The sequence below is a fragment of the Streptopelia decaocto genome, assembly GCF_964273445.1.
Source record: "Streptopelia decaocto genome assembly, chromosome: 2".
Taxonomy (NCBI): Eukaryota; Metazoa; Chordata; class Aves; order Columbiformes; family Columbidae; genus Streptopelia; species Streptopelia decaocto.
Genome location: NC_138655.1, coordinates 115,135,536 through 115,163,212, shown reverse-complemented (window position 1 = coordinate 115,163,212; position 27,677 = coordinate 115,135,536). Strand labels below are relative to the sequence as shown.

General features: G+C 36.0%; 1 protein-coding gene across 5 annotated transcripts; it reads right to left on the bottom strand.

Annotated features, from left to right (window-relative positions):
- Positions 1-392: 392 nt before the first annotated feature.
- NT5C3A (5'-nucleotidase, cytosolic IIIA) lies at positions 393-27,588 on the bottom strand. Of its 5 annotated transcripts, none has more exons than XM_082045341.1 (10): positions 27,323-27,571; positions 12,918-13,024; positions 5,998-6,096; positions 5,447-5,516; positions 4,721-4,767; positions 4,246-4,331; positions 3,894-3,983; positions 2,430-2,592; positions 1,766-1,966; positions 393-1,079 (listed from the first exon to the last, which is right to left on the bottom strand). In XM_082045341.1, exons 1-10 carry the CDS (start codon positions 27,432-27,434, stop codon positions 978-980), a joined length of 1,077 nt encoding a protein of 358 aa, XP_081901467.1. In that variant the 5' UTR covers positions 27,435-27,571; the 3' UTR covers positions 393-977. The 5 variants fall into 5 exon arrangements, with proteins under 5 accessions (XP_081901467.1, XP_081901464.1, XP_081901465.1 ...); XM_082045338.1 differs by having other exon boundaries at positions 27,297-27,428; XM_082045339.1 differs by lacking the exon at positions 27,323-27,571 and adding an exon at positions 10,309-10,359 and having other exon boundaries at positions 12,918-13,005.
- Positions 27,589-27,677: the final 89 nt, after the last annotated feature.

Sequence of the window (27,677 nt, the reverse complement as noted above, 5' to 3'; positions counted from 1 at the left end):
AATTTGCAGAGAGTGGGAATGTGACCTAAAGCCAATCTGGAGAGGTGTTCCGTAAGTGCTTCTGAGGTGTGGGGCTGGTAGCAAGAAAACTTGATTTTGCAACAGGCCTAAGTCAGCTTTTAAAATCCAAGAGTAAGATCTGGCTTTGTTTTGATTTTCTGTGCTTGGAGCAGCTCACTGAGAATACCAAGAGAAATTATTTTAGGCGGGTCATGCTAGCTTTGAAATGGCAGGCTGGAAGTGGAGTAGCGCACAAAGTAAGATCTGAAAAGGGGCTGAAATTAGGGCTGTGTCCTCTTAGCTTGTGAAACTATATGTTGTTACAAAGATAAGAAACTTCACCTCAGACTAACTTAAAACATCTTCCCATTCCACAGAGGATAAAGAAACAGTAAGGATATAGAATATGATGTAATTACACAGAAATATATTAAGAAGAAACACATTGTCTGAATTAAGTGAATAAAGCACTTTTACTGAAGAAAAATATATGTATGAAAAACTTCTGTGAAAGTCTGTAGCATGTGAGTAAGAGCCTTCAGGGTACAGCTGAGACTGAAATATCTTCTTTGAAAGAAGAAAAGGCAACACAAACGTGCACACTGCTTATTCACAGAACGTTTACATCTTCAATTTTACAAGATAGCCACATTTTCTAAAATGCTCCTCTGAAATGCCTGATTAAAAGACAGTGAACCATGGTATCCCATCAGCAGCAGTTTATCACATCTACAAATTCAATTTAAATTTAGTTGTAATAGGAGTGTGAGACAATCAAGAACAGCATAAGAGCAGTGAAAGGAGCCTCTAGTTGACAATTCATAGCATATGTATTTCAAAATACCAAAATGAAGATAAAAGTTTTAAATTAAATTAAACAGTTCTGTAAATGAGTAATAAACACATCTAAGATAGCAGACGTGTGTTCTTTTGTCCAGTTGCCTCCTGGAAGGAATGGAGTGACTTGAGACTGCAATTTACAGGATTTTCTGTAGGATGGAGTTGGCAACTTCCAGGGATTCATCTTTCACCAAGACAATGTCATAAGAGTCCATATATTTTTCCAAAAGCTCATCTACCTAATAGCAGAAGGGATAAAGAGAAAGGTCCACTTAGTTATAGAATTAATTACTGAAAGACATTAAAATATTGCCCAGTCTTTCCACCAATTTGAGGGAATGAGCCATGCAAATCTGCATTGTTCCTATGAGAAGACAGAGTAGGAGTGGCCTGACATAACTGTGCATTCCAGGGTAGAATACCTCATGTTTATTCCAGGCTCTCACACATAAATATACTGAAAGGAAAAACTACTTCCTCAACTTCTTGAGAGGCAGAGAGAAATGCAAAACCGAAGTTTTGTCTCTTTTGAATGCAAATGCAAGTGCATTATAACTTAGCAAACAATCAGTTCTGTGTCTCCTCCCAAAAAATTGTTATTTTGAAGATTATAGTTTTGCTCAGTTATGAATCCAGTATGGGAAGGAGCCTCTGAATTTTATTTCTCTAGCCTCTGAATTTTATTTCTCAACAAAATACCATTTTGGAAGTAGTTCACTACAAAAAAAACAAAGGAATTTATATTTGTGGTTTTGTAGCTTAGGGGTTAGGAAAAAACCTTGAGGCAAAAAATCCATTAAAAATGTTTGAAATCTCGAAAACAAATATGGGCCACACACTTTTGATATCTGGAACTTATAACAATGAATCGGTTTCTAACTTAAAATCTTTCACTGGAAGTTCATGATGTTATAAGGCTACTTACTTTATCATTGAGATAGCCGATCTTAAGAATGTGTTCAACATTTGCTACTCCATCTGCCATACTCAAGTCTCCTTGGGAATCACCCAGCAGTATGATGTTACTGTTGTCTTTTAGTTGTTTGAAGTACTCTGTATTCTTCAAGGCACCGTCATGTTTGTTGTAAACATGAATCAATTCTCCTTTAAATCCTTTTAATATTCCCTATTAAAAAAACCCAAAGAAGTTATTTCTAGTATCATATGGACAAGATAGAATCTACAATAAAATACTGATGTTACTGTTGAACTAGCGTTGAACTATGTGATCTCCAGTGATGAATGAGATAAATTACTGTTAAATAACATAATAACTGTAATAGCATTGTTAAGACAAGACAGACGGTGATTATCCCTTTGTGGAAGATGAGCAGCGCTGTCCTGGGCCAAGTGTGAGGTTGTCATTGAAGGAAATGAATGGTATCTGAGTCACACCACACTGACAGGGTTTGAACTGTTATCCTCTGCTTGTTTTTTGCCTGGGAGAGAGCTGAGTACACAATTCTCATGTTCTTTGGCAGGGCAGATGGCTACATCTGTTGCATTAAAATGTTAATCTTGTACTATATATATAAATAGCTACTAAATACCACAAACAGTCATATTTGAATGTGTTATTTTATACGTACATTTTCATCAAAATCCATAAAATTGGAAACCACTTTGACATTGGAATGGTAGACCCCAGCCTGGTGGATAACTTCCTCAAGAATGTCCCCAATCCCAGCAGAAAATATGAACACAGGAATATTATGTTCACTGAGCTTATCAAAGAAGTTCTCATATCCTTCTCTGTAACACAGGATGTAAAAACAAATCAAATCTCAGGTAAAGAAAGCCAAAAAAAGTCAGAAGACATTCACACCATCTTTGGAAAAGAAAAATAGTATTCCCTGAGCATTTCACTTTATTTCCTTCACTTCACCTTTTCAGCTTAGCAAGAACCATCAACCTAATAGAAAGCATGAAGTTTGAGCAAGAAACTCTTGCATCAAGCTGTTTGGTCTTGATCTGTATAATTTTTTTTTCCCCCAAACACCTAATCATGTTTTAAAGATGTGAAAACAGCCTCCCCTCCCCAAACACCCTAGAAAAAGCAAGTAACTAGTAGAACTTGTTGTAGCTAGTATCAGGGTGTACATTTTGTTTCAATCTTCCTTCCTTAAATACGGGACTTTCTAGGGAGTTATTACCATAAAGCAAATCTTGTTTTGTTTTGAAATCCCGGAAACATTTATTGTCACTCTTTCCTGAAGCTTTTTAGTTTTCAGTACCCAATCAAAGCTATGTATGGTATTTAGGGAATAAGACAATATTACCTCTAGACACCTTCTACATGCATTGGTTGGTAGAATTTACATTTAAAAAAAATTATTATGATGAAAATTTTTGAGGGAATTTTAGCCTGTCAATGAAGATTCAATCCACATGGACTTAAGATTTCACACAGGCAGAGACAGTGTGCTCATCTGTTTTGCAAAAGAGAAGAATTTACTCAGTATGATGAACAAACACTTCCACAAATTAAGTCTTAACATCTTGTTTCAGGAGTTTCACATTTACAGACAATTTTGGAGACATTTAAAAGAGATGGGCGCCACAGCATGTTTCAAGCAAGGATTTAGCTGGCTTTTAAACTTGCCTTTAGCCACAAAGGAAGAAAAATATTTAATGCAACATATGAAACATATTCCTCAAGTCACTGCATTTTTACCTCAGATAAAACTATTACAGGAAAGGTTTTTCAAAGGAACAAAGTTGATCTCTACATTCCTCTTATAAAAAACCAAAGAGCTACCTGTACAATTTCAAGAGGATGAAAGCTGAAAGAAATTAAGTTTGTAAAGACCTGACTCAAATTTTTTTTTTAAAGATCTCTAGTTTATACAGTGTGATCATTGTAGGCATTTAGCTCCAAAATATCAATAAAGCAGAGGCATGAAGAGCTCACTGTGTTCCCAGATTACAGTGTCACATTTTCAGGAATGTCTTCGGTTGGTTGGTTGTTTTGGTTTTTTCCCCCTTGAAAACACACCGTAAGAATCTACAGAAATTGTTCCAAAACAGTATTGTTCAAATCAAAAGGAACTTACTTCAGCATAACATCAGATTCCCTCACAATTTCTGCAAATTTATCCTTTTGTAAGCCTTGTTCAATGAGTAGTGCATGAGATTTATTGTACCTAGAATATGAACAAAAAAATGGGTGGAAATTGACTTGTAAAGGTTCATCTTTCACTAAATCTTGTGATGAAAATAATCCTGTATGGTTAATTCTTGCTCATTTAAGTTAACAGCAAAGCAAACACAGTTGTTGCACAATGCTCCAAGAGATTAATTCAGTTAATGTGTTAGCTAAAAGCTAATTACTGCCATTAATTTCCTTCTAAGAACTTACTAAATCTAATCTTAGTATAATTTGAAAATATAGGATGTATGTCTTACCATTCTACCATATATGGATATTTTTCTTCAATAGTGAGAGCTGGATCAATTTCAATAGCGTAGTAGGTTTCTTTCAGCTGCAATAACTGAAGGGAAAAAAAACACCAGATGTTGAATGTATTTTTATAAAATAACAGTATTTGATCTAACCAATTAAAGTAACTTCTTTTATTCTGGTAACATTTAGATAAAATGGAATCTGACATGCTCTTTGAACAGACAGCTTGTAAATATATCTTAAGAAGAATAAGTGGATGCTGTTAAACTGAATTACATGCCAGTATCAAGAACCCAGATATTTCTGTTCACTTCTTTTAGTGACTGGATGCCTGATAGTCAGTGAGAAAGCTCAGAGAGCTCTAAGGATTTGAAAATCTCTCTCTCCTCATGTTGTGTAATTCAACACACAGCACAGCCAGGGAATAATAACAGTTGTCTGTACAACAAAGCAAGAGCTAGTAGTTTTTCTGTTTACCTTTTTCCGACACTCCTCTGTGATGAGCTTGGAGTTATCAATGATGTCTAGGGAGGTTAAAAAAAAAGTGTTAAATAAGATGGTATATTTCTTTTACTTTACAATACTGCAAATAGCATAGATGACAATGTTTGATGACACACCACTAGGTTTCCTCAGAACTTTTCTTACCAGCGACCAGTAAAAGGCACGTTTTTCTTCATTAACATAAAGATGTCCTTCCCCTCATCTCTGAATGAAATATCTGTTTCTTGAGATTTAACTGTTTCTGAAATTATCAGGACGCATTCTATATGTTTTAGGATTTCCACTTCATTAGTAAATGGATTCTCCTTGTTCTAAAAGGCTATGGCATAAAAATATCATGAATACTGAGGAGTTTACTATCCAGTTCTTGCAGGCATCAGGACTCCTATGGGCTCTTAAAAATAAAAGTCAACCCTGTCATATCTAGCCACTAACTTTGTTATTGTTCAGAACTTAATGTTTTAATTGTGAACGACAACTTAACTGATTTCCACTTACGTAATTGTGATTACAATATGTATACATAAAATCACAGATAGACAGTCACTAGAATACTTCTTTGTTAGGATGTAAAGGTTAGGTAATAAGTCAATATAAAATCTCACATATCAGGCAATAAATGGGATAGAAAATTAGAATCTAGGAAAAACTGAAAGGAATGAACAAACCAATCTGTATTAAAAAAAAAAAAGTACTCACTATGACAAGTTGGACATCTTTTTCCATTGTAGGAAAATCTACTTAATGTCATATCAAAATCTGTAATAATCTATTTAAGGAAAGAAAAAGCAAAACTGTCTTACAACACGGAGGGACAAAATAAAGAATGGCTAGAAATTCTGAATGATCAACAATAGTTACAGCTGAGTAGCATATGTATCACAGAAATCTCCCTGTTCTATTGAACTATTGTAAGCTGGAATATCCCACAAGAATACCTTTTTGTCTAACAAAACTGTTTTTCCAATTCCTTTGGTCAGAATATTTCTTGAAATTACTAAGCTTATATGTTTATATCATTTACTGGCTGAATTATAGTTGAATCAATGAGGACTATTAGAAGAGTTAACAGATATCTAAATATTGGAGAAATATTGGAGAATTCTGGAAGACTGACTTCTGTTATATGTGTGTATATATATATCTATTTTTTTTATTTTTTTTTTTTTTTTTTTTTTTTTTTTTGGCATAGAACAACAATCACTTGATTGCTTTCATTCCAATCTGGTTAAACCTTATACTATCTTTACCTGAAGCTTTGCAGCTCCACCTTTGATGAGGCCACAAATAATCTCCTCTACTCTCTCTGGGTCCTTAATATGGACAGTCTTCTTCTGAAATTCTGGCATCTATGAAGAGTAAGAACAAAGACAAAAATATACTTACAGAGGAAAACTTCCGAGGAAATACATGCTATCCATCAGACTGGAAGCTCTGCATCTAAAAACAGTTTCATGTGACATCAAGATATGCTCAATACAGAAAGGCAAGTTAAGAAGAAACAGAAAATACTCTGCATGTATTAACTGATGACTGCATACAGTTCTGTTTGCTTTCAACATCTGTTTTCATTTCTTTCCCTAATATCAAATTATTCAATAAGCTGACACAGAAAAGATAATGGTATTTGTAGGAAATAAAGGAGATATACAGAAACAGGACAGATGGGATCAACTTGTGGTCCAAGTATGGCACTTGGAGATGGTGAACCTTAATTGGTCTTTGTGTAATTAATATGCCCTTAAAGTTTTAATGTAGATAAAGAAGACAGGCTGATTTTAAACACCCATTGTTTTGCTGATAATGCTGCACATGGCAACAGAGTATTCCATTACAACAAGGCCATGTGGAACTCCAGTCTTCAGGCATTTTCCATTACCTATTTTACTGCGTACTTTTGAAGTAACATATGATCTCACACCACTTATTCCTTTTGAATGAAGAATATTTCTTGAATATTATGATAAATAGTGAATTTGGTAAAAAAGAAAAAAAAAAGAAACCGAACAAACAACGAACATCCCTCCCCAAACAACACGTTCCCAACATTCTCTCCAGCAAGCCTTTCCTTACTCCAAAAGTTTCTCTTCAACCTTGCAGAAATAGTAAAAGAACTACGTATTGACAAAAATTTCGCGATTTAGCATGTATTTCCTTCCTTTATAATAATGTATGGACTCTTTCTAAAGCAAAGGCAGACATTTGCAATCTGTCTCCATCGGCCTACATGAGGAGTAAATTTTATTTTCTGTATATAGAACTTCAGAGATTATGAAGTGCTAGGAATTACATTTTCCACATTCTGATCATTCAAATTTCCTTTTCTTATATCTAGCATGTAAACTTTGCTGCAATTAGCTAATTAAAATAATAAAAACCCACAACAACCAACCAAACAACAACAAAAAAAAACCCCAAACCACCTTCTATTTTCAGACACATTTCTGGAACCAGAGTTCTTATATCACCAATTGTTAATAAGTCACACAACACATTCTCTTCCTGTTCTTGATCCTACTAAAGCTTTTGTTTATTCGTAAAAACCAATTTGCAATCTAATTGCAATTAGGTTATCATTTGCGAAAAAGATGATATTTTCAAGGCTTGCAAACACCTGCTTTTGTAATGGAAAAGACGTGTCAGGGAGGAGGAGGAACTGGAGGTACTTTTAAATACTGGCTGTAGTTCTCTGCCCTCAGGTAGGAATAAACTATTCCAGCTACATCATTCTCCACAGATACTTGTCTAACCCATTCTTCAAAACTCTGCTCAAATATTCTTCACTTTCCTCAACCATGTATTTTAGTGGTCAACTGTCTTTATGTTTAGAAAATTTTACTTAGTCTCTGTTTAACCTTCTTTACCATAATTTTAGGTGATTCTTGTTGGAGGAAAGGGTTCTTTTCCACAGGTGCTCACTGGGTATTCTTCCCTTCTTCCTGAACTAAACAACCTCAGCTTCTTTAATTCTTCTTTTGCAGAGCTCAGTTTTCTAAACCTCTGAAAATTCTTGATGTTTTCCTGGCCCATCCATTTGAGCCACATTGTTCTTAAAACACACCATCCACACCTGGATGGACTTCAGCCCATGTCTTTGAATAATACCTTTGCATACACATTTTAATATATTACTTTGTTAGTAGTAATATGGTGCTAATGATTCCAATTCAGTTAGTAATGACTAACTATCTTTCAAAATTACTCCTAGGCAGAATAATCAGGCAGTTGTACAAAGTGCTGGATTTTACATTTTGTCTGGCTGGATTGTATAATTTCTTCCACATAGGTGCTTCCGTTTTTCAATATAAGAACTAATAATAATCCCCGGTCTGCTTACTGCTACTTTCTGGCTGATATCCTCAAAGATATTAATGAAAACAGAAAACTTCTAAAACCCTAATTGCAAGTCTCTGATAATTTTCCAAGGTTTACTACTTCTTTGCTTTGTAAGTTTCATAAAGACACAAACTCAATTAATTTCACTTAGTTTGGAAGATTTTTTTTTTACATTTTCTGTAAAACTGGCATTTCCTAAACCAAAACCATTGTTGTCTATGCAGTTATGGTGCCTTGCTACTTTTATTAGCACAGCAAATTCAAAAAAGGTAGATTAGGATTGGTTTCCAACTATCAGCTATCTCCCAGGCTGGGAAACACTGAGAAAGCTAATGAGTGTTGAAAAAAAAACCCTGAAAAATATGCATTAAATAATTCCCTCCTCTTTTGAGAAATAAATCTACAAAGCATTTATAGATGTTTATTCACAATTTTCAGCAGAAATATGTCAATGGATCTAGCTTCACAAAATAAAATATTAACAATCTGCAACTCTTTAAAGGTGTTTTATGGTATTTCTTTTTTATGTTATGGTAGACAAAAGTAACCTTATCACTTGTTTGGTGAGTATAAAGCATTTTTCGCTATAATGAAAGATAAAGCAATTTGACTCTGTTTTGTAATTTTTTCACTGTAAATTGACTAATCTAATTCCTTTGATGTTCAGGAGGCAAAATATATATGTATTTTTAGACTTGGAATGCAAAAAATGAACAAAGTGAAATCTAAATGCATGTTTCTGTGAGAAGTAGTTCAAACGCTATTTGGTTTACTTACATACTAAGCAACAGACTTCCTAATATAACGGATTTAAACAGAACAGATGTTGAGGGAGATGGAGAGATGGGAGAGACTATGAGGAAAGCTGGATTGCTTGCTACTGGTTTATTTCAGACTGAGGCCTTTCGTAAGTTTCTGAAACAACCTGAGGAAAAACCTCCTTAGTAAACACTTCAGTAGATGATGTTAAACAAGACATTGCTTAAGATTTTAAGTATGATGAAAGCTTCCTGCTTTGATGTTGTAAACTGATACTCCTACTCAAGAGCAGTTTTTAAAGTTCATTTATTTCTAATACATCTTTCATTTGTACACAAGAATTGAATTCAGTTGAGGAGTACTCTAATTTAGGGAAAAAATGTAGTCTTCTGCAGCAAGTATAAGCCAGACAATGTCTTGCAGGCATTTTCATAGGCAAAAACAAGTCTTCATTATGGATATGGCATCTGATAAAGTCTCAGCCAAATATGGTTAGTCAAAATAGCCATCACCCACATCACTAGTTCTTTGTATTCATATTTGCAACTGAACATTAAGTAGCAGTTCTTTTATTTAGGCTTTATCATTATATTAGAAGTAAACAAAACTGTCTAATAAGTAGTCACCAGTTTTCTGGCAACCTGTCTCCTTCAATGTCTTACATTTCAGCCTAGTCTTGCTGTTGTTTTTTTTCTTGTATATTTGCCATTCTTCATAGTTAAAAGAGACAAGCATATTCAAGTTGAAAAGAACTGATAAGACAGATGAAAGAAGAGTAAAAGAGTAAAAAAATGCTAAAAAGAAAAGTTCAGTCAATCTGCTAAAATTTGTCTTTCTATGAATTGTTTAAGAGAGCTCTAGGAGTCAACTCAGTAGACACAAAAGGCCCAAAATTCTGATGCACCAGTTGACTGGGAAGAACACATATGGAGAAAAAATGAAACAAAATAGTCCACAGCAACCAACAGAGGCAAGAAAGCAAGCTTTTTGCAGAAAGGAGCTTCTACATACAGGACTAAAACTATATAAGCACAGGAAAAGGAATTAATATTTCATTCTGACATCTGGAAATACATCGTATTGAATCACTTATGTGCCCCTATTTATTCTGTCACTTTATGGAAATGTGAGAAGAGTGTATCTTGCTTACCAAGGACAGCTATACATTACTGAAATAGCTCAGAGGCTGATATCTCTTTTAACACACATGTTAAAAGATGACAACTCCCAAAGGTAATTTGTGGTTGGCATATACACTGGTCACAAATAACTTACAAGTTTCTAGTCTCCGACATGCATAAGGAGCTTTCAAAGGGAAGCAAGGAGAACAAAACTGAAAAATATAATTTTAAAAGTTGAGCTTAATTGCATAATTGAAAAGGCAAAGATCTGCTTGTTTGTGATAGCAGGTAACTGGAATAAGGATGCAGGAAATTCTTTTGTAGCTGACAGTGTTATAGTCATACCTTGATGAATGAACAGTAATGGATTCACGCAGGTTTGGAAATCCCCCAGTCCTACAAACCACAGAATGGGTCATTTACAACAAGGATAGTTCTGAAAATTACAAGTCTATTTAGTACACAAGACATGCATCTGTGTAGCTGGCTTAAATAAAAAGTATTTACTGTAAAGACTGTATTGAATTATAGTTTTGAAATAAGTTTTCTCATATATAATTGGATAGCAGGAGTGCAAACAGAACTGCTTTTATGCTGTATCTGTGTGCTGCTTATATATATCGTTTTCTTAGTATTTGAGACAGTGTATATCTAAGTACATGCTGTGTCAGTTGGTGATAATCACTAAAATGAAACGCAGGTATGTAAGTGAGTTCACAGCTGCCATAGTTGGCATTTCCAATCTGGTATCCTAGGGAACTAATAACTGATTGTGTGCACAGCGTGTCAGGTCATGTTCTGGAGTTAAGATTATACTGAATTTTTGAATCTACTGAGTGCTGGAGGTAGAGCAGTTACTTCCCTCCCCCTACCCAGCAAAACAATGTTAAGTCCCTATGATTAAAAAAAAGAAAAAAAATAATAATGTCCAATAAAAAAGGAAGCTTCATATAAAGGACAACTGTGGGACCTTCTGTTGTTTTCACTACCTGTAATTTTAAGTTAGGAAGGATGAGCTGATGAATGACTTGCTATCTTAACTACATGGAGATATAGCTCATTTCACAATTGAACTCAGATACACAGCCTGAAATATTACTAGTAATGACTAAAAATTTAAGAGGTTATCATCGTAAGTCTGCTAAGTCATGCTTGGACCAAGGATACAAAAAAACGGGGCAAAGTATTTCTATACTGATACCCTGAAAGCCTACACTACTTGGCAAATACAAAGTTTTCTTAGTTTACAAAGACTAATCTAGTCCCCAGTATCACTGCTAAGAAAACACCCTGCATTATGGGTGGATAAAACTTCAAGGGAACTTCTCTATAATTCTCAATAATTGATAGAGTACTTTGTTCGGTGTCAATAATTCTGAATAATGACTGTTCTCACACTTACATCATATTAGAAATATTCCACAAATTTCAATTGACCATAATGTCATAAAAGTGATAAGACAACGAATAAGAACTAGCCGTAGTACTATTGAGAGTATATGAATTTCAGTGATCCCACTATTTCTTTTTTTTTTTTTTTCCTACTTTGTTGGTAACCCGCCCTTAGATTAGACTAGGTTCCAAACCTTTTAACTTCTAATACAGAGGACATACAAGGTTGGACTGGCAAGGAGAGGGAAGTATTAATGTTATTCTGAACAAGGAAAATGAAGATCAAAGTGATAAAATGGATAGGATTCAATTATTTGTAAATTTTAATTCTAGTCTATGGTGACAGCTTCCAGGTAAAACAGTATAAACCAAGAATAAATGACATTTATTTTGGGAACTGCAGATGCCCAATTCCAAGGCCTGAGACTAGCTATCACATATACTTACTTATGGATATGTACCAAAAAAGGCAGGACATGGCATCGTGATAGCTGTGAAATTTGATAGCCTGGCAAGCTGCAGAAAATAGGTGTCAGTGTTCTTGGTGGCAGAAAGTAACAGTTTGGTGAAATTATAAAGCAGAGGGTCACATTCCTTAATTTACACTTACATCCTATCTTCCACCCCCTTCTTCTTTTTCGTAGTATTACAGAACATTACCTTCATCTACTTGCTCTACAAAACAAAGCTTAACAAAAAGCTTTTGAAAAGCATGCACATTTCTTCATGTAACTTCTGCTATTTGCAATGTGTGAGTTGCAAGAAGGGGGGGAGCCATAACAAAAACCACAGAATGCGAGTATCTCTGTATCTTTTCCTCCAGCTATATATGCTCATATAAAGCTACATGTGCTCATATACTCATATGTACAAAACAAATTTTGGCTTTAATTCAGACAATTTGAATTTTTGTCCATGTGTGCAACAGAGGTTTCTCTTAGCTGCCACAGCTGTTAGTAGGCTTATCTTTTAGATAGGAATATTAAAAGCTACTGGATGCAAGTACAGTCACATCAGTCAGTAGTGATCATGGAGTCCGCTAGCATAATCTGAGCTCAGGACAGGTATTTATTAGTTTATAATCACCAAACCCCAAAACATAGTAACATTTTATACTCATATGATGTAAACTCAAATATGGTAAGAAATTCTTAGTAACTAGTAACAACCAAACTACTCTTTCTGAAGTTTTGCCAAGAAATACCCATAGGACTACTTATCTAGAAGTAAATAGGCAAATGTTATTATGGAAGTGAAACAACAGAATATTGAGTATCTTCACGGTTGGTTGATAACATTCTGCAAAACTAGATACCCAGCAGGTTATATGAAATAACTGGAAGCAGCTTCACTACCTAAGCTATTTTAAGAAATGGAATAGGATGCATACTAAAAGTAATTCTCCTGTTTTATTTTGTTTACTTATTTACATCTTCTTACACTTAATGGACTGGACTCCGATATTTAGTTTGGAAAAAAAAACCCAACATATAAAAAATCTGGAGAGTGTTCACAGAAAACAGGACAACAGCATTTTCTCTTGTGCTTTTAAAGGAGAGTACCTGTGCGTTGAGCTTAGGGCACTCCTGATTCTTCTGTCCTTGACTTTGTCCTACTGCAACAGCATAGGTGGCAAGCAGAGTCCAGAGACGCAGGGCTTGCATACAGGCTGCCAACAAAAACCAACCAAATCCTTTTAAGAATTGGTCTGCTATATTATGTTATCTTTGCTATTCCTGCTGTACAGAAATAAAACCAGACATGCATGGTCCATAGCTACGTCACTCTGAATATACCCACACTTAAGACTACTCTGATACATATCTAAAAGTAGAGGAACATTTAAGTAGAATTAAAGTATTCAATAAAAACTGGTAAATATATTTATTCCTTCAATGCTGTTGCCAATTCTGTGCTATCAAATTTTTATTTTAAAAATACAATTTGTCACAATAAACAGCTGTAAGTAATGCCTCAGCTCATAACCCTGGTACTGTTGACAGAAGCTATGCACACTTACCAGAGGGTTTTTGCAGGAGCAGCTGCAGAAGCAAAAGAAAATTCCTCTTGCTTGAGAAACACTAATATAGCAGCACAAGGTGCAGTTGAGGGCGTTTCCAAATACAGCCTGACTAATCCCCGTGCAAAACCCCAGGGTCCTGTGACGCACATCAGCACTGCGCAGCAGTTTGTTGTGCTCAGCAGTACAGCCTGTCAGGCTTACAGCCGATCAGCTGGTGTACCAACAACAAAACCTTTGACCTTCACTGAATGAACAGCTTTCATGGATGCAGCAGGCAAATTTGGGCTGCTCCAACAGAGGAAGGCACTTGTTTTTCAAAGCAGAAGTTTACTACTTTGTTACTTTTTAACTCTTTTACAAAATCTTTCCAAGTATTTTAGGATTTCCTGTTGCAGAGTACCACAAATTTCTTATATCTTATTGACATGGTCTCATTAATGTTTACGCGGGAGCACACATTTATTTGTGTAGAAGCAGAGAATTAATTACTTAATCTTTGCTTTAATTATCTATGTGATACTGCAACAGGAAATCGAGGAGGCGTGTTTGTCAGGGTTTTTGAGAGACAAGGCAACTCGACATGCTTTCACAAGTTTGTCATTCGGCATGTTGCCTGATCAAAGACAGTAACTAGGTGACACAAAAGATGTATTTAAAAGGGTTTTTTTTTTTCACTGTGAGAGCATGAAGGAAGTATTGTCTAATCATATTTACACTTGGAAGTTGTGTAAATGCTTGGAAGCGTTGCGTGAAGTTAACTCTTGCTATAGCAACAGTGCAAGCTTCCCTGGACTATCCCATAACTCATGTTCAACCCTAGGTTTGTGACCACTCTTTCAGGCTGCTGGAACTAACCACAAACATCAGGCCAATTCATATGTGGCCACGAATGTGACCAGTGCAATTGTCACAACTGAAGCAAGGGCAGGTTAGTAGTGTAGCACATACAAACCCTCTAACACTATAAAAAGCCCCCCACATTGCCAGGACTCTAAAAATTCATTAGTTATGAAAATTTTAAGGTGGATGTGCTGTTTTTCTACATGTAAAAAAATCAAGACTTTTTTCTGAACAGTACAGTGGATCTATGTGTTTTGTGTCCACATTCCAACCATAGGCCAGCATGTACTCTGTCAAGATTCTTCAGACTCTGACCTGCAGAGAGTACTTTCATTTTTTCCAGTTGTGCTCTCTGCATTTTGACCCAATTAAACAATTAGTGAATACTTCAGCTGATAGAAAACATGCAACTTTCAGCAACATATATCCTCTTAGAATTGAACAAGATCTCCCAAAATGTACATGTTAAGGTCTACTCTATCCTGAAGCAGAAAAACAGCCTGAAAGCTATTTTCAAAACACAACATAATCCCTGCAAAGACTACAAACGGTAATTACAACAGTAAATTGAACTTACTTGGCCTTGTGATTTGCCAACTCCTATTAATCTACTTGTTATCACATTTGTACACTCTTGCAATAGGTGACACACAGGGAATGATATAGTCTTTTAATGCAGTTAGCATGCTTTCAGTTCATAATATTTCCATAATACTGTTTGGGAAAGCTATGTATAATGCAGTATCTTTAATAAACTTGAATTATTTATACAGCAAAAAGCTGTAGCTTATGTCAGTGCTGGATTTCCAATTTGAAAAAGTCTTATGAACAATGAAGTAAAATATGCTTGCTAAATGAATGATGTAGTTCAGGTAAAGGCATCACTTGATACATTTAATTTGCAAAGTACCTGTCTTTGAGCTTTAGTATATTTCAAAGGTGACAATGGTACTGAAAATTAATTCTAATGCTATCAAGAATTTTTAAAAGTTAGTTTGCTCTTGATGAAGGTTGAGGAAACAAACGTTTGTTGGGTTTTTTTTAATTTACACAAAATTTAAGATTGAAGAAAAGAGTTACAGAAATTAAGTCCAACTTTTACAGCCTAATTTTTGGCATAGAAGACTAATTAGCATTTAAAATGAATGATTAGGGTGTTAGTGAAATAGATAGAAAATGACGTGAGCAACGTCTGTAAACATTAATACAGCCAACACCTAGTTCTTAGAAAAACATCTACTTTCACTTTAATGAAAATGCCATATCTGAAACTCCTCATCTACAAAACAAGAAAGACCGTCTTGGAACTCTGAGAAACCTTTGTGTCAAACACTTTAATTACAATAGCTGCTACTGACCATGTTCTGTTACTGCTGATTTGAGCCAGTCGAACATTTTGTTTACAGGGTTTAACTTCTGGTATGAGATGAATTAAAATTACCACTTCTTTTTATTATAGAGACAGGAACAAAGTGCAGCATGACATTTCTACTCTCACAATACCAAAGGTCATTTAAATATATTTTAAGAACCATGAACTAAAGAGGTGTAGCTATTTCAACAGAGAGGTTTATTGTAACCTTTTCTCTTTGGCTGAGAGCTGTATCTCAACTGCAGAATATTCTTTGCAGAAAAAGAGAAGAAAACCACAACACCTAAACCATTAGATGTTTGGTCATTCATATCAGACTAGGAAAAGGTTCAACTTCATATGGTGGTGTGTTAGGTGAACTGGGTTTGTAGAGAGTATGAAGCAAAGAAAAACTGGTTCTACCAGCCCTTACATGCCTCTGCCCTAGGTTGCACCTATTTGTCGAAAGAAATTAGTACAGCACAGATAAGTTACGTAAGCAAGTAAGCTGAACTTTTTTTTTATAAGTAAAAAGGTGAATACTTCAACTAAACTGACATCAGCTTCTACAGATCAAGAAAGAGATCATATTTAATACTCAATTATCTTCAATAGAATTAGAATATTTGCTACAAAACTTAGAGGTGACTGAATCTTGTCTACAGTATAAACATTAGTTCGTGGCTTTTCATGAGTTTACTACCTTTTGTTCTTGTTCAGTGAGCCTACAACAACTGAACAACTTTGAATCTATCCCCGTATATATTGCCCAACTTTAATTGAGAAACACCTTGTTTTATTGCAGGGATCAATTTTAAACATTAGGGAACTGTATTTTTTTTTTCTAATTTTGCTTTTGTAATAAGTCTACTTAGTACATATTTTCTAAAGCAGACTACTTGATATAATCTCCACAAGACACAGAAAGCTAACTGAACCTTAGCACTCAAGTACCAAAATCAAGCAGAAGAAAAGAACCAACAGAAATTAATTTAATTAAAACATGATTTTTATTCATGCCCTAGTGAACAGAGTTAATGAGCAGCATACTGGTTCCAGCAATAGTTTTTTTGTATTTGTATGTGACAATTACAAGGAAAAGAAGATAAATGTTCAGTTTGATGAAGCTGGGGTAAATAAAGGTTTAGAAGGATGCCTGGCAGGAATTTTAGATACCACTTATTTTTCCAGTACAGGTTTGGTGTAAAAAAATGCTAGCCATATTTACAGCTGGTATGATGCAATATAGAAATATTATTTGTGTATGAAAGTGTGTGTGTATTATAGAGATGACTCATGAGGAATGTAAGAGTTTCTTTAAACAGAAAGAGCTTGGACAGCACTTGCCATGGAAAAGTGCTAGGAACATATTAACGACTGAATTCATTAAATTGTGACAAATCCAGAGAAGACACATGCTGAGGTGAGGGTCTTAACCTGAATAGTTTTAAGACTTAGCAGTACCATTTTAGCTGAGAATTAGTGTTGTCTACTCAGCTATCATATTTTAAAAAGGCAAAAATAAATGCATGTACAGAATTGATTAGAGGAGGTAAACACTATCACAAGACATATTTAGCAACATTATTTGATAGAGATTTTCTAGATCTAATCAGAGATCAATGTTCGTTTACAAGACAAGAGATTAACTGGTGATCATCTATAGTCTAAGCATTTACGGCTGTATTAAACACAAAGTTATCAGTGCTAACACATACACTCAAATGTTTAAAGAACAGCTAAACTTAAGTATTTACTCCTGTGTTTAATAAAACCATTGCTGTGATGTTGCACTTACCGAAAAATAGCATCTCAATAAAACCACTGTCATTCATTAAAAAAATCAGGCTACACAAAGACACAGTTGAATTCAGCAAGATAACTACATCTTTTAAGCATGGAGTAGATCATCAGTTTCATTAGAACTAAGCAAAGGTTTTAAGCAGTGCACAAGAACAATTATTATCTTATGTTGAGGTCGTGCAGTGAGATTAATTTTTCTGGTTTAATGATCTCTCAAGGTAGTTAGTTACTCTGTGATCGATGAGGTCAGAATTGGAAGGTTGGGCTTTGTTTGTTTGTTTGTTTTAAACCAGTTTCTGCAGTTCTGGAAATCTAAAATGTATACAGTTTTTACCATTGATTTGAAACATGTACGAAGTCAAGACTTGAAATTCTATATGGAATGGATTGTTCAGATGAGAGAATAAAAGATACCCAAGCATCACTATCTCTTATGCACCTTCCTTTTGTGCTTACAAAAACATTCTAAAAGCAGAGATCTCTGCTGGTGATAAATTAACGGACATTTTGAATCTTACAAGAAAGCAGGAATGAAGGCAAGACAAATACATTGCTTACTTGGTATCTTGAAGTCCAGCTAATATTAAATAGGTGTAAGAGGTTTTGAAGGACTTATACATTAATCAAAGACATATTTCTCAAACAGAGTTATTGTTACACGTTACAAAGCTCAGAAGGAACTGTAACAACTGTGGCAATAGAAGGTGACACTTTATGCAACATTTCCAACGCTCTATAGAAGCCTCTAAAGAACAAATATTAACTAGGGCCTGAATTTAAAGTATTTCATGTGATCACCTGTCAGTTATTACTCCAGGAAAAAAATTTGTCTCTTTCTGTGAGAATATATGGGGTACAAAACATATAGAACCACTTCTGAAGATTCTGGGATTGAATGAATACAGCTCAGGGCAGGCACCTTTTGCCTTTGACTGTATGTTGGGGGAATCATCTCATCTCTGTACTTTGCTCCTACTCCCTCACTTTGGAAGGAATTAATCTTTGAAACTGGTAGGTTAAAAAAAAAAAAAAAAGTTATGCGTTGTTTAGTAGTTAGAGAGTATCTGGAAATGATCAAATGATCTTTAGTCAGTAACCAGGTATCTTGGAAATACTGGTCTATAAGTGACATCCTAGTTGAGCCAGAATTTAACCTGACTTATTTTCTTAACCATTCCTCTCCTTCTCTTGCCAAAAAAAAACCCAAACCAAACTAAATGTAAGCAACCTCAGATCAACAAAAGAAGTTATTTTATTACGCTTAAATTTTACAAATGGCTTCTAAACCACCTAGAATTGAAAGAAGAAATCAAGGTTGTGACAATCAATGCAGGGCAGAAGAAAACAGCCTGTTTTCATGGCCTTCATACCTAGATTTCACTGGTGCCTATTCTTACCAAAGTTTTCTGGATAGCCCTCTTTATAAATCCATTATGCACTTACAACTTGAATACCAAATGCAGTTCTGGCTGCCCTGCCTTACAGGGGGTAGAGGAGAATTGGAAGAGGCCCTGAGAAGGGTTGTAAAGATGAGCTATGATATGAAAAGCTTCCATGCAGTGAACAATTGAATACAATAGAATTCTTCAGCCTGGAAAAGAAATGACTGGACGGCATAAATAGGTTAATAGGGAAAGTATACCCTCCAGTGTAAGATGTAGAGGTCATCAACTAAAATTAACAGGAGGCACATTCAAAACAGATGAAAGTAGTCAGCTACAGGTCACAAAACTAAGTGAACTAGTAAGATGTAGAATTCCCCTGTGGTGATACTCTAAGTTTACACACCCTTAAAAAGGTACTGGATAACAACATTAAAAAAGCCCATCTTAAATTACAGACACTGTCTCTGAAATACAAGCTGCTGGAGGCTGGGAAATCATTCTGGAAAAAAAAAAAAATCATGACAACTTGACACATTCTTATGCTTCCCCTGGGCCTCTGCTATAGACCAGTGCTAGACAGATGATACCATCTGTATCAGGCAAGACCTTTCATGGAAGGTAAGTTAACACTCCCTGTTTGCAACATGTGACGACAGGGAGAATAATTTGCTCTTCATGATAGTGCTTCAGTTTAATTTCAAGTATCTTATTTTTTACCCCATCCTTCCTTTTTTCTAATGGTTCTTCTTCAGAGAGCACAGATACCAAAAATTCATTTTTGACAAATCAGAATTTTTGAATTAGAGTGGTACTCTCATTTTTCTTTAGTACTGCTATGGTAACAGAAGAGACATTGGAGTCTGGCTATCTGAAAGATCCACTTCTCTCTCATATAACGGAAATAATGCTTACAGGTGAGGTTGTTAGTACAACTAATCCTTCTTCAAAATACCTAGTCAAATTCTACACTGGATTCTAAGAACTGGCAGTATGTAGATACTGTGGGATATTTATAAATTCTTAATTAGCTATCAGGTGTGCAAAAGCTTACCTTGCATAATAATGTAATTTTGATGACCTATACTATTTTTCTCCAAACTGTACATTTGCATGTATACTTTTTATAATTAAATATCCTGTATGTATCTACATGCACATGTGTTGAAAGAACTTAAAATGAATGCTTGTTTCCCTATAAGCTTCTCATGTAACACTATCTAAACCAGAATTTGTATTAAGGCCAAGGCCTGGACTGAAGCAGTTGCTGCTGATTCTCCTCTTATCTGCTTCTAAGAAAAAAAAAAAAGGTCTGCTTAGATTTTTTTTTTTCTCTAAGCCTAAGAATGCTGTATCTAGATCAAATAAACTCTGACCCTTGAATAGCGGAGTTGCAGGACCCAGTTTGAAAGCAAAGTCAGCAGGACAAAGTTTAATCTACAATACATTACCAGACACTACAATTCTGATGGAAGAATGTAGTGCTAATATAATATTCTAATTAAAGTTCAACATTGAGACTAATGAAGTTTTTAACTGTTAGATCTTTTTGAGTACAGACCCTTCTTTAAACTTATTGAAAAAAATAATCTGTTAAGTCTAAAGATGAAATACTGCTACCGTACACTCTTTTTAAAGCTAATAGCAGCATGATGACTTGAGGTGTGACGGATGGTTTCACCTCCATGTCTCATTGTTTTATGGGTGTTTCTGACTGCCGGATCCATTCAAAGATGCATCTGGATGCTCCTTATTTTTTGCATCTCTGTGTATTTTCCCTCTGGAAGTGATATAGGACATGTTCAAAACCAGTTTGTGGCAACACTACCACTACTATACTTTGTACTATACTAATATTACTACTGTTAATATACCAATACTGCTACTGCTTTGTGCTTATTCCCATCCATCAGTTTCACGTACAATTTTTGCATGGTAACATGGAGATCAGGTTGAGGCTTACCCATAACTGATTTACACTGTAAAGGCAGATACAATCCAGGATAAGTGATGTGTTAATAACTGCTAAGTGTAAAAATTACACTTTTAGTCTGATAACTAGTAAGTTTACAACAGAGGGAAAGCTTTACAGGGACAAGATTAATGGTACATTTCAGTGATATTCATTCTGTCAGCATTAAGGTGGAGTAAAAAAACCTCATAGATAAAAACAAAAGCTCTAATAAATTTGGATTATTTCAGTGATCCAATTTGCAAAGTAGACAAACAGTTCTTTATATAAGGGTGCAAGAAGGAAGCTACAGCTAACAAGTGGGGAAACAAGTAAAAACAAGTACATTTGAACAGGAATCTTTCTTGGTGGCAAAACCCGCTCAAGAAATCTGAAATTCTGTATTCAGACACTTAATGAACCTTCAGTGTCCAAGTCTGAGCCTTGTCCCACCCCTTTAAAAAAAAAATTAAAAATTAAATAACTTTTTAAAAGGTTGGTATATATGAAAGCAGAAGCCATATTCCTTCTAGCAATAGGTATTATTTACATAATGTATAGAAATGTTACTAAAAATATTTTTGTAACTATTGTCGGAGGTAAGTCAGTGCAGTTCTGTATTCTTCCGTGGTATTACTGAACAAAAAGAAAATAGTTACTTTTAGTATTTAAACATGATGTCTTCTTTGACCTGCCTGCTGCAACCTTATGCATATGTCCACTTGTATTAAAAAATGCCTTGTCTTTTTTAAAATTCAAGTAAAACACTCTATTGATATAAGGATTATCCCAGTTAGAAAAATCCAGTGGACTTTCCATGAGCACCAATTTTTTTTCCTTAAAAAGTTTGAAACTCCACACAAACAAACCTAAGATAGAGGTGACAAACACAAGAGCCACAGATTCCAACTTAATGGCACAACGCCAGTCAAGCTGCTGTATGATTGACATGGGACTAAAAATCTGCCTACTGCAGTCATCATAAGTACTTGATGTTTTACAGCAGCTGACCGTTGGTGATTGATTACTTACGGGTAAGACAAATGCAGCTGGTAACTGGTTGACATTGCTGCTATATGAAGCCCTCTGCCCATGAACAAATAGTCCCTACAGATCAACCGCTGCACAGTAACGTGACTGCAAGAAGCTCAGAGAAAAAGTTAAGACTTCATGTCCTAAACTTTTATTTTCCACATCCTTCACCACAGTTTACTTATCCAACTCTCTTGCCCAGTATTATCTGGCCTTATATCTCCTTGCATACTTGTTAGGAAAGAAAGCCAGGACGAATAGCTGTGAGCTATTCCTGCCTTTCAGTTGCACTTAGCAGGTGACGGGATCAGCCAAATTTCAGTGCTGAACATCTGACAGGCAGCAGAGACATAGCTGCTACTGTAGGCCCTCTGCATGCAGGAGCAGCTCAGTTGTACGTGTCTGACCTGGAGTCTGGTAGTGGCCAAGAAATGCCAGTCATCGTGGGACCGGATTCCTTAAATGACAGGTTATTTACAAAATAGCGTATATCCATCTTCAGAGATCTACTGTGCAGATACAAAATTCACATGAGTGCCACCTGCTGCTCTGCACTGTCTGCTGCAGTTCAACTAGCCAAAATTTAAATCTTGAAAATTAATTACCGTCTGACAAACACACCAAATTATAGCAATATACTTCTGATATTCTTCCTTAAACTCTCTTCAAGATGTACTCTTCACATAAGGTGAAGAGTATACTGTAGTATACTTGCACAAAATATGCAATATGCTTGCATAAACACATATGGAGGGAAGAAAGGGGGCTAATGGCTTCAAGGCTATAACCAGCAATTGGAACGAACCAACACAGAAAAAGATTATGTATTTTGCATTATGCAATCCATTCAAGTGAAAATAAAAGGTAAGAGGCAGGTGTGGGGTTTTTTTTGTTATTTTGTTTGTTTGGGCTTTTTTTTGGTATTTTTAAAGTTTCCAGATTTACACAAATTGTGGCATTTTTACATTTACAGGTACATTTAAAATTGCTTTTGAATTTACAACTAGTATTCTCCTGCCTATAAATGCATGGATATGTGTTTGATAACTGTCATAACTAGTATAAATGAGTTCTAAAGAAACTAATGCAGAATTAAAGATTTAATCCATTATCCCATACCCATCCCTTGTGAGAATATATGTTTCAAGACTTACTGAATGAAAAGAAAAAAAGGCAGTGGCAATTTCAGAAAATTAAAATATACTTCTGAAACAGATGGTTAAATTGTAGGATCAGCTTACTATACTAAATAAAGTAAAATATTAGTATGCGCATAATCTGTATAGCAGACTACTTTTTGATTCTTAATAGTCAATTTTCCTTCTTCTAGGATCCAATTTTTAAAAATTTTCAGCTGAATTATTTTACAGTGAGAATAAAAACCTATTGCTAGCATCTAAGTTGTATCAACATGAACTATGCTTGAAGTGTTTTACTGGGCCTGTGTAAACTTGCTTTACAAGCCACATTCTAGGTTATTCTAGGTTATTCTACATTATGATTATCTGTATTGCCTGTGGGCAATACAACCTTATTTTAGTAATGCTGGTGTTTATCACTCTGTCAGTGCCATTTTTCTGTGGAGGAATAAAATAAAAATTTGTCTAAACAAAAAATTTTTATAGAAATATTTAAATGGCATCTTCAGTACTGTCATCAAATTTAACTTGGTTTTAAAATTTTAACAATATTCTAAAATTTACTGCAATACTCTCGTCGCTAGTAATGTATGGGCTTATAGTCACACATCAATAGCTAGGGGCAGTATTAGGTCTCAGCAGTTCTTTCGCTTTTCACTACTTAGGTTCATATCGTGGCACCATTCTTTTGGAACAGTATTATTCCCACATGGATCACACCACTGGATAGCTCTCAAGGTCACAAGATTTTAAATATTATCACTGAAATACCCAGAAAGTGACAGTGTCCTGCAGTGATATTGTTAGAGTCCATGTTCCTTCCATTCCCCTTTTATTGATTCAAGTTTGCTCAGGCTCAAACTCATCTTTGTAAAGGAGAAAGTATGTATGAAGGAGTTTCACATACTAGCTATTCAGATTCTTGAATAATTATGCTACATGTTACATACTCCTTTACTTTATTCTCCAGTTGGAGGTCATCAGTGTCTCATGCCAGAGTAACATCATAGTTACTATAACAACTAATTACTAACAACGAAACAATAATAAAGAAGTGGAGTAGTGTGTGATTGCTGCCAGTTGTAAAGGGCTGTATCCTTCATCTGTGGCACAAATACTCTGATGCCCTACGAAACAAGAAGCCAGTGTCACCAGAGACTGGCAAGTAAATAATAATTTCTTTTCCTCCCCCAACATATTAAAAAGGAAACTGGCCAGAGACATTTAACAACAGCTGGTTGAAAAGTTTCCTGTAAAACGAGAAACTGCTTTTAAAGTTTTTCGCTGTTGTTGAAATTTGATACAAAGTATGTTTTTTCAGGTAATTAGATCCTCTCACTTCAGGGACACAATGGAGAAATAGACAAATGTAACTGTTTGCCCAGTTTGCTGGAAAACAAACCTGAGAGAATAAGTCTCAGTTTAAGGTTTTCTGCTATTCTGTTTTCAACCTCCTCTACTATGGTTCTCATCTTTATAAAGCAAATTCAATAAAAAGACTAAAGACTGAGGAACAAGCTGCTGAAAAAATGCAAGGTTCTAATGACTTTGTTGATGAAAAAGACGAACAACAAAAAAATACTGTTATTTCATTAAGCAGTTTTTCTTACATTAACACCGTATTTTAGTTAGCATGGGCTATTCCTTAAGATAAGTGTTTTTGAAAGACTTGGGCAACATTTTTCACTCTATTTTGTGAACACCTGTTTTCTGCTGAGTTTCTAAAAGGCTTTGAAAAGAGTAACCAAGAAACTGGAGTCTATTGTCAGCAGAATTGATTTGCTATTTAAGGATCCACAACTTCATTGCAAACTTGTCTGAGGCCTGAAAAATCCAAAAGATTGAATGTTACTGTAAGGCCTAATTTCTTTTTAAAGTAGCTATCAAACGTTATCTAATAAGTTACTTCAAGAATCTAATTAATTATTAACCTTCTCTTTAAAGTTAGCAACCTAGTGGCTAAGTTTTACCTTCACCTGACTGTAGGAATACTTCTACAGTTTCAAAGAAATGGCAATTTATCTGTGCAAAGTAAAACAGAAGGCTTGGGAGAAAGTTGCTTCTTAATACACAGAGTAAAACTTCATGTGACTGGCTATGTATTTGCTATTAATGCCTCTGTTACTTCAGAAATGGAGCCAAAGTAACTCTGTTTACATGTATCACTGCCTAAAGGAAACTCTGTATTTGCAAGCTTCAGATGGTCAACGAAGACACAACATTAATTCTTTAATTACAAACTTAAACCTTTGCTTCCAAATAAGGTACAGTAATTTTATGGTGTCTTTATTAAGCTTGAACATGTGTACCAGGCTGATTACTTTGCTAAAGAATTCATCTACTGAAATGTAAGACAGATATTTATTAATTTATTGATTTTTCTTATTCAACAGGAAATATGTTTACCACTATATTTTCCACAATGCTTGAGAATCCTTTCCACTTTTCTTCACATTAAACATTCTTGGCATCATAATCTCTGATATTAACTTGACTTATAGATGTTATATTTGATTTGTAAAGGTTGCTGTCTTTTTAGCATTTAAATGCTGCTATAAGTCAGCTTTTTACTTACATTTGTATCTTATATTGATGTAATTTTCTTTTAACGAATAAAAAAGTTTTTAAAAATTATTGTAGTTAATTATAATGAAATAATACTTAATTGGTGAGGATGCTTTTGCTTCTGTCAAGAAAGGCTGGACCACATGACCCTTGTGGTCCCTTCCAACTTGGTATTCTATGATTCTGTGATTCAAGTCACATAACTAAGGTGTAAATAGGCCTGCTCCCAACTGATTTTGATAAAAGCTATAAATCAAACCGAAGTCTAATGTTCCCCAAAGAAAACTTGAACCAAAAAAATCTACTGAAAATACAAGAACAATTTTGTAATTTTAATCTAACACAGAAGACCAGCCTGGTGAGTAACTTGTGTATCAGAAAAAATACATTTCAACGAAAGAGTATTGTTGCCCCCCACACCCTAATTTACACTAAATCACAGACTGGAAAACAGCAACTTCTCCCCAAAGCTCAGAGGAAGGTCTCTTTTGTGATAAACTAGGAGAGTCTTTTAAATGTTATATAACTCTAAAATAAGTTCTAGTATTACAGTACTAGAATTTTAAAAAAATGAATAATTTATAGTTAACCAGTGTTATGCCATTGTAAGTTTTCAAATGTGCTTTGTAAAATCCTACTATAGAGTCCAAGACCTTTTCAAGAAATAGATCTAAAACCTCTCTTAAGTGGCAACCCAAACATTCTGCTCTCCCATAAGGTATTGTAAGCGGGCTCACAGAAACTAAAAAGCAAGACACCGCCCCTCCAAATTCTTGAATCATGTGACCAATGACCAGAAATAACATCCAAACATTTATTCAACAGTAAGTATGACGATTTGATGATAAGTAAAAATGCACAGCGGAATTCTTTTATGGACCCACGTTATCACAAACTGCCTTTGATGACTTCCATTGGCATGTGTTGCATCGCATGACCAAGTGAGTAGTTAGACAGCTCACAATCCACATACAGAATCCTAGTTCTTAGCAAAATCTGTTTCCATATCTAATTAAAAAAAAAAAAGTCTGAGCTTTCAGTGAGGTTTTGCAGTTGAGAGCACAAAATAGCCATTGGGTAACAGCAAGTGACTTGATGATTTCAGTTCTGTTCTTCAGTACAGCAGTGTCCAAATCATAAACTCAAATTTTGAAGGATGGCAGCATAATCAGCATATTATTTAAAGTAAGACCTTTTACCATCCAGTTACTGATAAGCAGGTAATTAAATATTAATAATACCCTAAATAAGTTTAACAAGGGCAGTAGTGGGAGAGCTCCATCTTCCTTTTATAGTAACTGTGAACAGATATTGCTTCCCAGTTTCAACAGCTGGCTGAACACGCCTCCCCGCCCCCCCCCCCCCGCTTTCTTCTAAACGAGCAGGATTTTAAACTACCACCAAGACCTACAGGTTTACGCATGAGAGACATGAGGGAGAGACAGGACAGAGTGGATCAGTGCTAGTGGATCATGCTGTGGCGGAACCGCTGCACCTGCCTCCAGTGTCTGTCCTTACGAACAGAAACTGGGCTCAACAACCCTCCTCTGCCCCTTCGCCTCAGGGGGCGGGCACAAGGCAGAGCTCCACTGATCCGGAGAGAAGACCTCTGTTAACTTTTGGTGCCGGCCAGCAGACGAACCGCCGACGGCAGGATCTGAAGGGCACGTATGTGAAACAGAAGGCACTCGCGTGCTTTGGGCAAGGGGCTGGTATCTGGGGACGGACACGCCCGTGGGGAGCCGGCCCACCCGGGAGGCGCCGGCCTGAGAAGAAGAAGAAGGGCGTGCGGGCGGGGGCGGAGGGCAGCGGGCCTCCTCCGCATCGCCCCCGCTCTCGGCATCTTACCACGTACCATCTCGATAATCTTGGTCTTCCTGCCCGTCTTCTTCTTCATGGTGAAGATGTACTGGGCCAGCACCACCCCGCCGACCAGCGCGCACACGCTAGCGCTGGCCACCGCGCCCATCTTCGCCACGGCGGTCCTGTCCATGGTAGCTCGCAGGGGCACGGCAGGGCGCCGAGAGCCGCTGCGGGGAAGCGGCCCCTCGCCGCTGAAGGAGGGAGAGGGGGGGTGGAGGGGTCGCACCTCAGCACCTGCCCGAGCGGGTCCACAACGACCGCCAGACCCGGCAACGACAGCGCCGCGCGCTGCCCGCCCCCGCCGCACGCGCCCCGCCGCCCCGGCTCCGGCGCGCGCTCCCGGCGAGACGTCACGTGCGCGTAGCCTGCCGGC